Here is a 12255-nt window from a genome sequence, read left to right on the forward strand (position 1 = left end):
ACAAAAGAAGTATAGAACATACTACAACAGAAATCCATGTCTGCACTTAGCTTTAACACTCATTTTGCTGTATTACTTTAGATCTTTATATTTTATTTCTTGGGGGGGAAAGATATTTCTTTCTCTGTAACTGACAAAATAAAGAAATGATAGGTACATATGTCATAAATATAAAAATTTTGTATGTGTTTTCAAATTTTATAGAAACATTGAATATAGTCTCTTCACACGACATTCTATTTGATGTGTCTTATTTAACTTATGTTAATATTTCATTGACTGACTATATCAATTTATTTTTTGCATTTCTAGTTGATGGATACTTATGTTTGTTTCCCGTTTTTCACTGTTTTAAATAGTGTTGTAATAAAGAATTCCATACTTGTTTCCTTGTGTATTAGCTAGATGTGTAATTGCAGCATTTGGGGGTATACAGTCTCAAATTTACTAGATACCACCACATTGCTTTTCAAAGTGTACATGCTAATCCACACTTTTGCCAGCACTGTATGAGAGTACCTCTTTATACACATTCTCACCAACGTTTGGCATTAGCAGATTTCATTTTTTTTTTTTTTTACCAGTTTGATGTTTGTGAAATCGTATCTTGTTATTCTTATATAGATTTAAGTATTTAATAGTTATTGAAAATCCATATTTACCCTGGTTAAGCAGAAATATCATATTAGGGATAACATGTATTATTTTTATCCTGAGAAAAAGTGGATCAGAAGGTTACTTTTACTTACTAATTGCCCACTTATGGTAATAGGTTAAGAATACTAGAAAAATAAGAATTGTTTATGTAAATTTTATAGTTTGGGAGTGGTCCTATTTCTGAGAAGTCTCGGTGTATAACTTATAACCCCTGACATCTTTTTGGTGCCATTCACAAATCAGTAGAAACCCCCAACTGACAGTGGAAGAAAAGGCAATGAATGACACTCTAAAGAAATATGTACTGCTAAATGTGAACTGCTCCATTTTTCTAAGCAGTTTGTTATATCTAGGGATCACAAAGCTGTTGGAAGACGACCTTTTGATAAGATGGCAACACTTCTTGCATACCTGGGTCCTCCAGAGCACAAACCTGTGGCAGATACACACTGGTCCAGCCTTAATCTTACCAGTTCCAAGTTTGAGGAATTTATGACTAGGTAAAGTATCACCTTGAATGCTTTCTTTTTGGTTGAGGTGCAAGGTTTACTACTAGGCCAGCTGTTCAATATGCTTATATTTTTGATAGAGAATTATCAGGAAAGATGTACCCAATAACTACCTTGCCATGTTTTGTGATTTAACTTTTTTCTTACCTTTTATATTGTTGAAATATGCTTTGTTTTGATTTTCTTACAAAAAATAATAGTATCTTCTTGCATAGTACTTTGTCATGTTGCTTTGAGGTGTTGTGCATTAATACTTATAAAAGAGTGTGGATAACATTATTTTCATATTATAGTTAAAGAAAATACAATAATATTGTAGTAACTATTTATGGGGTCAGGTGGGTACTTGAAATATTTGGGGAACCACTTTGTAAAGTATATGATTATCTAATCACTATACTATATACCTGAAACTAAGATAGAATAATATTGAATGTAACTGTAATTGAAATATTAAAAAAAAAATAGCTCAAAATGAACAACTAATTTGCCCAAGATTCCACATCTAATTCTTTGGTCCTTTGGTTCTAAGTGCTGAACTCTTTATACCACACTGCAACATTTTTCAGAACCCTCCTAAAAGTTAATGGTATTTAAATTGAGGCTCAGAAAATTAGTATACTTCAATATTGCTCTAAGATTTTACATATAATGTGCCTTGCATTGTAAGTGTCTGTTATTAATCATATTACATACACAGTAATTCTCCCTTGTCCACAGTTTAGCTTTCCACAGTTTCAGTTACTTATGGTCAAATGTAGTCTGAAAGTACTAAATGAAAAATTCCTGAAATAAATAATTCATAAGTTGTAAATTATGTGCTGTTCTGAGTAGTGGGATGAAATCTCGTGCTGTCCTGCTCTGTCCTTCCTGGGATGTGCATCACCCCTTTGTTTAGTACATCCACGATGTGTATGCTGCCTACCTGTAGGTCACTTAGTAGCTGTCTTGGTCATCAGATAAACTATTGCAGTGCTCATAGTCAAGGACCCTGATTTTACTTAATAATGAACACAAAGCCATTCACAGGTTTTATTACAATACTAGAGGCCCGGTGCACGAAATTCGTGCACTGTGTGTGTGTGTGTGTGTGTGTGTGTGTGTGTGTGTGTGTGGAGTGTCCCTCAGCCCAGCCTGCCCCCTCTCACATACTGGGAGCCCTCAGGCGTTGACCCCCATCACCCTCCAATCGCAGGATCTGCCCCTTGCCCAGGCCTGATGCCTCTGGCCCAGGTGTCAGGCCTGGGCAGGGGACCCCCAGACCCCTCCGATTGCTGGCTCTGCCCCTTGCCCAGGCCTGATGCCTCGGCCAGAGGCGTAGACCCCCATCACCCTCCGATCGCCTGATCGACCCCTTCCCCAGGCCTGAGGCCTCCGCCAGAGGTGTCAGGCTTGGACAGGGGACTCCCATCTCCCCCTGATCACTGGCTCTGACCCCCGCCCAGGCCTGAGGCCTCTGGCCCAGGAATCATGCCTGGGCAGGGGACCCCCATCTCCCTCTGATCGCTTGCTCCACCCCCCGCACAAGCCTGGCGCCTCTGACCCAGGCTTCAGGTCTGGGCAAGGGGACCATCATATTCCCCCAATCCCCGGCTCCGCCCCCCACCCAGGCCTGATGCCTCTGGCCCAGGCATCAGGCCTGGGCAGGGGACCCCCAGCCCCCCGCCCAGGCCTGATGCCTTGGCCAGAGGAGTTGACCCTCATCACCCTCCGATCACCAATCACCGGATCGGCCCCTTGACCAGGCCTGAGGCCTCCGGCAGAGGTGTCAGGCCTGGACAGGGGACTCCCAGCTCCCCGCGGTTGCAGGCTCCGCCCCTGCCCAGGCCTAACGCCTCTGGCCGAGGCATTAGGCCTGGGCAGGGGACTCCCAGCTCCCTGCGATATCCCGCTCTGCCCCTGCCCAGGACTAACGCCTCTGGCCTAGGTGTCCGGCCCGGGCACCGGGGACCCGCAGCTGCAGCGGCCCCGCGATCGTGGGCTCCGCTTTAGGCCCAGGCAAGGGACCCCTAGCTCCCGGGACTGCCAGCTTCGACCGTGCCCAGCTCCCATCGCTGGCTCCACCCCTGCTTCCTGCTATCACTGGCCAGGGCGGAAAAGGCGCCTGATTCTCCAATCATGGCTGGGGGGCAGGGCAAAGGCGGCCCCAGGGCCGCCTTTGCCCTGCCCCCCAGCTCTTAGCTCCTCCCTGGGTTTCTGATCACTGTCAGTGGCAGGGGGCTTCTTCCTGCTTTCCCTTTCGCCTCCCTGCATTGTGCCTACATATGCAAATTAACCACCGTCTTTGTTGGCAGTTAACTGCCATCTTAGTTGGCAGTTAATTTGCATATAGCCCTGATTAGCCAATGAAAAGGGTAGCGTCGTACGCCAATTACCATTTTTCTCTTTTATTAGTGTAGATATCATTATAATTGTTCTATTTTATTATTACTTATTGTTGTTTTTCTCATACTGTGCCTAATTTATAAACAACTTTATTATAGGTATGTGTGTATAAGAAGAAACAATAATGTATATATAGGGTTTGGTACTATTTGTGTTTTCAGGCATCCACTGAGGGTCTTGGAACGTGTACCCTAGGAATAAGGGGGAGTTACTATAGGTCATAGTTCTTTCTGTACACATAACTTCAATTATTTGATATTGTTGAAAAATGTATGAATTCATAACAATCTCCTTTCTAGCTTAATGTTATGTTTAGCTCTGTTATATTGTTCTCAGTGTAACAAATATTTATTCCTATTAATTAAAATGAATATTTTCCACACAAAGCTTTCATATTGCCTTATTGAAAATTACATAATGCGAAAATATAAACCTATTTTTTTATTCAGTATTTCTTAGGATGTCCTAGCTATTTGTCTAAGGAAACGTCATTACTCCTTTTACCTAAGACCCTACCTTCCATTACAAACAATCTTCTGTGCTTTTGATGACTAAATGATTTATGTAAGATATTTAGAACAGTGTCTGATATACTATATATAAAATACTTTAATAAATGTTAGTTATTATTGCTCTCTTCTAAGTTCCCATTAATGCTCTTTAAGACCCATTTTTCTTTTTTTTAAATGAGGGTAGCTTTATAATTTTCTCAACTATAAAAATAAAAATTATTAAATTATTTAAAACAAATCTAAAGAAAAAAGTTAAAATTTTTTGTTGCTTTGCCTCTTAGAGATAATTCAGTTAACATTTGGCAAATACAGTAGGGCCTTGACTTACAAGTTTAATTCATTCCGAGACCGAGCTCGTTAAGGAGCTCATTAAGGAGCTTGTTAACTCAAATTACTCTATCAACTCAATGCAAAGAATTGGCGGAGAGACAGCTGTTTTCTCAAAAAACTTGTTAGTCGTGACACTCGTAAGTCAAGGCCCCACTGTAGTCTCCCAGTCATTTATACACATGTGTACCTATTGCCCTTATCAAATGATATCTAGGTTGTTTCCATTAATATTAAACAAATGTTAACCTGGTACCAGCAACATTGTGGAATGAGATAATATAACTTCCCCTCTCATGCCCCAGATACAAGACACATAGAAATATTAGGTAAAAGAAAATATATTTTTAAAATAAGTTATTATTTTATTTTCTGGAAGATAATTTCTGAGCAAATGAACTAGCATCCAGTCAGGGCAGAAACATAATGAAATGGAAAATATGAAAGAAGTTAACAGAGGTTAGGTGATAGAATAGGAAGGTCCAATGTGTCTAGTTGGTGTTTCAGAAATAGAGCTTAGAGAGAACAGTGAAGAGGTAATATTTGAAGAGACAACAGATGAGAATTTTCCAAGGTTAGTGAATGACATAAATTGCAGGTTAAAGACACTGAGTGTTCAGCAGAATAAATAAAAAATAAATCATGATTTTTTCAGAAATAAATCCACATGGGAATTTAATATATGATGAAAGTGGTATTCAGAATCAGGCAGATTAGAATGGACTGTTAATAAATGGTGGTGATACAACTGAGTAACTCTGGAAAAAGATGCTTATACGAGTCGTGAGAATCAACTTCCATGAGGAAGAAAATATGGGCAAAGGAAGGCCTTTCTCACTCATTCAAAATCAATAAACCAGAAAAGAGTTGATAAACTGAACTCTTAAAAATCAATAAATTAATACTCAAAAGCTTCTTTCTGGAAAAAAAAATAAACAATTGTATGGTAGATATCCTTGTCCACTAGTTTTCTTAGAGTAGTCCTAAGAACTACTCTTTGTTGTTCAAAGAGTGACACCTTGAAAATTTTGGTACATGTTGTTAAGTTGCCCTTCAGAGAGAGGGAGAAAGACACCTATCTACTTCTCTTATATTTTGTCATTTTGCATATTTTATCATGGGTCTGATTGTAGATTTTCCTAAGTACTCAATGGACAATATAAAGCCTATGACTCACTCTTTTCCTTTTTTTTTTTTCTTGCAGGCATCAAGTACATGAAAAAGAGGAGTTCAAGGCTTTGAAAACATTAAATATTTTCTACCAAGCTGGGACTTCCAAAGCTGGGAATCCTATATTTTATTATGTTGCACGAAGGTAAGAAATACTACGTTGTAGTTTCTCTTAACAGAATTTTTTAAAAATGATAGCAAATGTAGAGAGACAGCAAGTTTGGTTTTTCCCATTTGACTTTACTAGAATTGAAAACAAGTTTACCTGGGAGAATATAGCTGGGTAAATAGCCAACCTGCCCCAAAATGATGCTCAATGTATTAGAAATTTCTTTTTATACTACCTATTTTATATTGGCTTCTTTTTCCTACATCAGTTTAAAAAAAATGTTTTTATTGATTTCAGAGAGGAAAGGAGAGTGAGAGCGATAGAAACATCAATGATGAGAGATAATCATTAATCGGCTGCCTTCTACACACCCCTTACTGGGGATCGAGCCCACAACCCATGCACACCCCTTACTGGGGATCGAGCCTACAACTCAGGCATGTGCCCTGACCGGAATCCAATCGTGACCTCCTGGTTCAACCACTGAGCCACACCACCTGGGCTCTATATCAATTTTTTTATACTACCTACAGTGGAGTAATTACCAAGAGTAAAAAATTCATAAAGAATCTTATGTTTTCAGGTGTATTCTGAGTAAACAATATCCACAACATGATAATCTGACTTTTTTTTAAAGCAGAAATGAATTTTTAAGTGTCTTTCTGAGAATTTTTAGTAATATGCTGAATAAGACAGCATCATTGTGATTTAACAAATAATTCAGAGAAGCTGTGGGAAATTTCTCTAAAGACAGCATAGGTGACAGCTTGGAAAATTGATTGTTTATTCATGCTGTCTTCAATTAAAAGCTAGTTCCGAGAAAGCTTTTATGGAAATGATGTGAACTCCTTAACAATAGGTATGATGCTTGCATTGCTTCCTCTTCCCTTGTTTTTTCTTTCTACTTCATTCTGTCTTTTGAGAACTCATCTGTGACATTATTTGGTCAGTTTTACTTTTTCCCATTTAGCATGACATAAACTCATGATTAATTGAACCTTAGAGACAATGTGATGTAATAGAGAGACCATCGGCTTTGGAATCTCAAGGACTTTAGTCTTAATTTTGCTATTCACTTGCTATAGGAATTACTCTGAGTTCCTGAATTTAACATAAATTGAAGAATATGTCAGTAGACTCGATAGCCATGGGTGGCAAAAACTTGGCAGTGTGTAAAAAACAAATGGAGCTTGAGAAATAATGGGAAAAGAGTGAAGACAGGAAGGTAGAAGATCGGAAACTCACTTCATCAGATAATTCAAATAGCGTTAAGACCAAGAAGTCCCAAGAACTGGGTTGTTAGGGTATCAAGAAAGTATAGAAACTTGCATTTATCCTTAGCTTGCCTCTTTAACAACTCTGAATAACAACTCTTCACCTTCCCATGAAAGTCTTCTCTCCAACTTCATCTCAGTTGCTGTGTCTAAACTGTTTAAGAGAATTTTTTTTTATAATTGAGATGAACCATATTTATATTCTAACCTAATCTTTAATACGAGTAGTGTATTTTGACTTTCCCTAATTTGCCTAAATAATGAAAAGTAAAACATTGGTATGAGAGGTAAATAGATGTGTGTCCTCCTCTCTCTTACTAGTTTATAAGTAGCAAGGTTTCTCAGAAACCTCAAAACAAGGTATTTTCTTCAGGATCAGATACTGTAAGATTGTGTCCCTTCTCTATAATGATCTGGAAAGGCCAAATGAAGATAGGATGGGCCTGATGCATACACCCTCTGGGGTTAAACCAGTGGGATTTCCAGGAAACCTATCTAATATGGTGACTTGAGGGTGCTGAGGATTCCCAGCTGTACTGCTTATTAGCTGTATAATTGTAGGCAGCAGAGTCATATTGAAAAACAAACAAAAAATAAGAAAAATCAAAGAAAACCTCAAATATACTCTGTACAGAATTTTATAGGTCACAAAAACTTCATGGGAGAGGCAGACAGGAAACTATGAATCTGCTGCCAATTTTAGATTTCAATCCTTTCATTTTTTTCCCTTAGATCTAGAGCTCTTCCTGGCCTCATTTTCACCTGGTGGGGAGCCCTTGCTCCAGGACAGAAGAGCACACAGTGGCTCAGAGCAGAGAGCCCAGTTCCTCCACTGGACAAGGCCACATTGTAGTGAGGGCCTTGTCTCTGTACAGCTAACTTGTCAGAGAATACTTGGGTTCTCTTTTGCTATTGCTATGATTCTGTGACTTAGACTACCATGTATTAGTCTTTTGAGCTGTGGATTTCAGTGCCCTTACAGATAGTCCACAGACATTTCAGACTTCTAATGTCCAAAACTTAATTCACTGTATATTTAAATCAACTTCTTCACACCATATTCTCTTTCTCAATAACATCCCCATCTCTTCCCATTCTAGAACCCTAGTCATGTAAAATGCTTCCCTCTTTCTTTTATCTTCCTCACTATCAGTTACTACATTTTAATTTTAGAAATGAGATCATGACAAATCAATTAAGTTGTTTTAGTTAGGCCTTTACTATTGCAAAGAAGCCATTCTCTTGAGATGATAGGCCTCAGGAAACACATGCATTAAAGTAGATTCTGGGGGGGGAAAAGTGGGGGTGGGGGAGCAGATTCTGCCCAGGTGGAGGCAAAACTGTCTGTCCGTCATGCTCTTTGACTCTCTCTTGACTTCACATTCAACTCTGCATCATGACTTTCCTCTTTATGTGGTGAAGCTAGTCCTACTCGAATTGCATGAACTGAAAAGAGAAGATTACGGAGCAGGGTTTCCCATAGGAAAGTTGGATTGCCGATATCAGAATGAGGAAAAATGGGTTCTATGCTGGCAAAAGTAACAGAAGTCCTCTAATGACCCAGAAGCACGATTCTGACACATACAGGGTACAGAGTAGTGTGTGTGTCTATGTGTGTGTGTAATATGTATAGACTGAGCAATAATATTAAATAATGCTCACATTAGATCAGGGGAGTCTGTTTGGAGGAGGTAGAGAACCATTTATAATATTTCTGTTATATATCTCTGTACTGTTAGACTTGTTGCCAAGAGCACATATTATTTTGTAAGAATAATCTATAATAATAGAAGTGTAATATGCTAATTAGACCAGATGTCCTTCTGGACGACCTTCTGACGAGATCGGGCGCGTTCAGGGTGGTATGGCTGTAGACTGGACGACCTTCTGGATGAAGCCGGGGCTGCAAGGGAAGCCAGGGTCCCGGGTGCCTGCTGGCAGCCAGAGGGAAGCCCGGGTCCTGGGTGCCAGAGGGAAGGCAGTGCCGGCAGCCGGGGGAAGGAAGGCCTACTCTTGCATGAATTTCATGCATCAGGCCTCTAGTTAAAAATATAAAACTTAAAAGTTACAGTGAAGAGTCTTCCTCTTGAGCACTGAAATGCCTGGCAATTGCTTCTTGGGTGGTGGTAGTAATAATAATAGCTAACATTTACTGAGTGCTCTCTCTCTGCATCAGACAAACTATGCATATTATATAATTTTTCATTTAACCCTTACAGTAACTTTCTGAGGAATTGTTAGTAACAGTGATTGACATGTATATAAACTGAAACTTAGAGCAGTTGCTAGTCATTCCCAAACCTAGCTATCAGAATGCCTAGGAGAATTCAAACAAACAAACATTTCCCTGGCCCTACTTCGGGTTGCCAAATCAAAATATCAAAGGTAGAGCCTAATCTGTATATTTTAACAGGCACCTCAAGTGATTCATTTGTAATCAGTTTATTATCGAAGTTCGTTTGGGAATCCCACCGGTTTATGTATTTAACTCATGGTAGCACAACTAGTAAAGAATCAGAGTTGGGTTTCAAACCTTTAAAACTACACTGTTAATAGGGTGGTTATTATCACTTAAAATTCAATACTAGGTTTGGGGGTTAGATTAACCTTAGTAGAATAGCATGAATTCTGAATTCTAGGCATCTGATTTACAAATGACCTTTTGAAATACAAAACAAAGGTTTACCCAAATCAAGAGAATCTTTTCATTGGAGCAGCTGACGTAATACATTACAAAGATTAGCAGAATAACCATCATTTTTATTGTAATAACATATTACTATTATACATTCATGAAATATAGTGACACAGGTGTATTGTTTCATAGAGCACTGAAAAAATAAAATAATATAAGAACAATACACATTACTCTTCATCCCCTACCTCCTTTCCTCTCACCTACACAGAAGCATACTTTGGTTAAACACCAACATCATTTCTTCTCTTATGCCTTTAATGCAAAGATCTAATTTTCAGTTCAGTTTTGCAAACATTGGTATTTTGTGCTTTTTAAAAGCATTTATAAGGAAGGAAGCTATATTAAAGTAATAATTAAGCTTACACAATTAAAATTTGCAAACAACTAAATTAAGCTAGGATAATGATAATTTCCTAGAAGGAAGTTGAAATAAATTTGATTTTCCTACTGTGCAGATAATAAAGAACTGAGATAGAAATGCAGACAGTCAAATCCACTTAAGCTTCATTGCACACAAAACAGCAAAAATATTACATAGAAGAGAAAGTGAATATTGTCCTTTGGATTCAGTGTGGTGCCACCACTTTTCACAGTCGTCATCTTCATGGTGGTGGGTATCTTTGAGGTCACTGATGTTTTCAGAGTTGCCTTGGGCTTTGAGGTTGTCTTGGGCTTTGAGGTTGTCTTGGAATTCGGGTTTGTCTTAGAATTTGGGCTCATCGTGGGATTCAGAGACATTTGGAAATTTGAAGTTGTCTTGATATTCGGGTCTGTCTCAGTATTTGGGCTTCTCTTGAGTTTTGAGGTCATTTGAAAATTTGTGGTTGCCTCAGAATTCAAACTCATCATGGAATTCGAGACTTCCATGGAACTTGAGGTAGTTAATGTCTCCAAAGTGTTACCAACCGACAGAAGGCAAAGGCTAATAAGTGATACCTTGAACATCATTTTCCTGTTTAAAAATATGTACAGAAATTTAGTCTAAGACTTGGATCACAAACAAATTTAAGAACTAGCTTTGTTAAAAGTGAAGAAAAATGAAGGAACCTTCTTCCCATTACTGGGGAAATGCCACCATTTTGGTTCATTTAGAAGTGATCAAAATCAACCCTTACATTTTACAAATGGGCTCAGATAGAAAAGCATATCCTCTGAGGATGCATATCTAAAAATGACCAGAACTAGAACTTGAATCTGTGTCTTAGACCAGTGTATTTTAGAAGTGAACTGTGAAGACATAATACAGACATACACCAAAAGTTTAATAGTGAGCCCTTTATAAATTAAGGCTAATTTCCTTTTAGCCTGTATTTGCATCTAATGGCTTGCCACAATTGAGATAATGCAACTGGCCCATGTTGAGCATATTTAACTATTCTTTTAAACTTAAAACTCAAATTTTAATTTTGGAAATATATGTTAAAAGTTACATTTGGTTTTAATATGTCATTGAGAAAATTGCAATGTTTTACCTTTCAATGTTTTTTTCTTTGAAGATGAAGAATGCAGGCTTTCTCCAGTGTCCTCTGTAGACTCTGATTCTTACTCACTGTGTGCTATTTAAATATAGAGAGGAAGTCACATGTTCTAAACTTGACCTGCCATTTGCTCTTTGGAAATATCCTATTGAGAGCTTTCTAAACAACTGGTATAAACAGATGGACTTTGGCAGAGATCAAGGAATTCAAATCAAGTCTTTCTAAAGATTACTTGCTTATTTAAAGAACCCTGTGAATGCCACTTTGTTATTTCTCTTATCCATGTATAGATTATGAATTTCTTCACTGTATTGATGCTGCCTAGAAAAATATACACTATTTTGCCTGCTTTGATTATCATAAGTTAAAATTAAATAAGTATATTAGAGATAGATGTCTGTGTTGTGTTTTCCCTATAGCATCTTGTATATATGTTTATAGGGTAGTTTCTGGCTATGGTTATTTTGAAGTAGGAATATAGCATTCCAGTAATTTAATTTCTAGTACATAATCAACATCACTTATTAGAAAAGGTTAAATTTTATTCATATAAAACTAACTTAAGGATTGCTTATGAAAGTGATGCTTTCATACTGAGTTTACAAAGATTGTTTTAATACATTAAACCACCAACACTGAAGCATTTTAAGTATACTTATTAAAGGAATTTCATCTTTTGATCACTCCTTTTCCTTAATAACTAGCGTACAGGGAAGTTGGATTGTATTACCACATTGGCAGGCACCCTTTAAAAATTGCAGGGTGTGAACAATGGCATTGACATACAAGGAAATTGCTACATAAATGGCAGAAGTACAGGTCGGTACATGTTCCTCACTTGTTTTGCGTTGCTATTAAGTTGTTGGTTTGTTTTTTTTCTCCTAAAGGAATAGAGCCAGTGCTAGCTAAATCCTAGTGGTACATGAATAGAACTGGAGGTTAGCATGATCATACCTAAGAAGTAAACATTAAAAGCCTCTTAGCAACCAGAGTTGATATTATAAATCAGAGTACTAAGATAATGCACAGATAACTCTTTATTGATGCTTTATACACCTGGATCTCAAATTACTTAAAATTCAGCATTTTCCCCTTCCTATTCTTCTACCTAGATATATTCTTCTCATAATCTCTTT

General features: G+C 37.9%; 1 protein-coding gene across 13 annotated transcripts in view; it reads left to right on the forward strand.

Annotated features, from left to right (window-relative positions):
- NF1 (neurofibromin 1) overlaps positions 1-12255 on the forward strand; it is a 242066-nt gene that overhangs the window by 143902 nt on the left and 85909 nt on the right. For all 13 annotated transcript variants that reach the window (XM_059669430.1, XM_059669433.1, XM_059669423.1 and 10 more), the window contains 2 exons: positions 1011-1157; positions 5595-5705. In XM_059669430.1, the coding sequence (XP_059525413.1) occupies positions 1011-1157; positions 5595-5705 (258 nt within the window). The remainder of the gene's footprint in view (positions 1-1010; positions 1158-5594; positions 5706-12255) is intronic.

The sequence above is a fragment of the Myotis daubentonii genome, chromosome 16 (assembly GCF_963259705.1).
Source record: "Myotis daubentonii chromosome 16, mMyoDau2.1, whole genome shotgun sequence".
NCBI lineage: Eukaryota > Metazoa > Chordata > Mammalia > Chiroptera > Vespertilionidae > Myotis > Myotis daubentonii.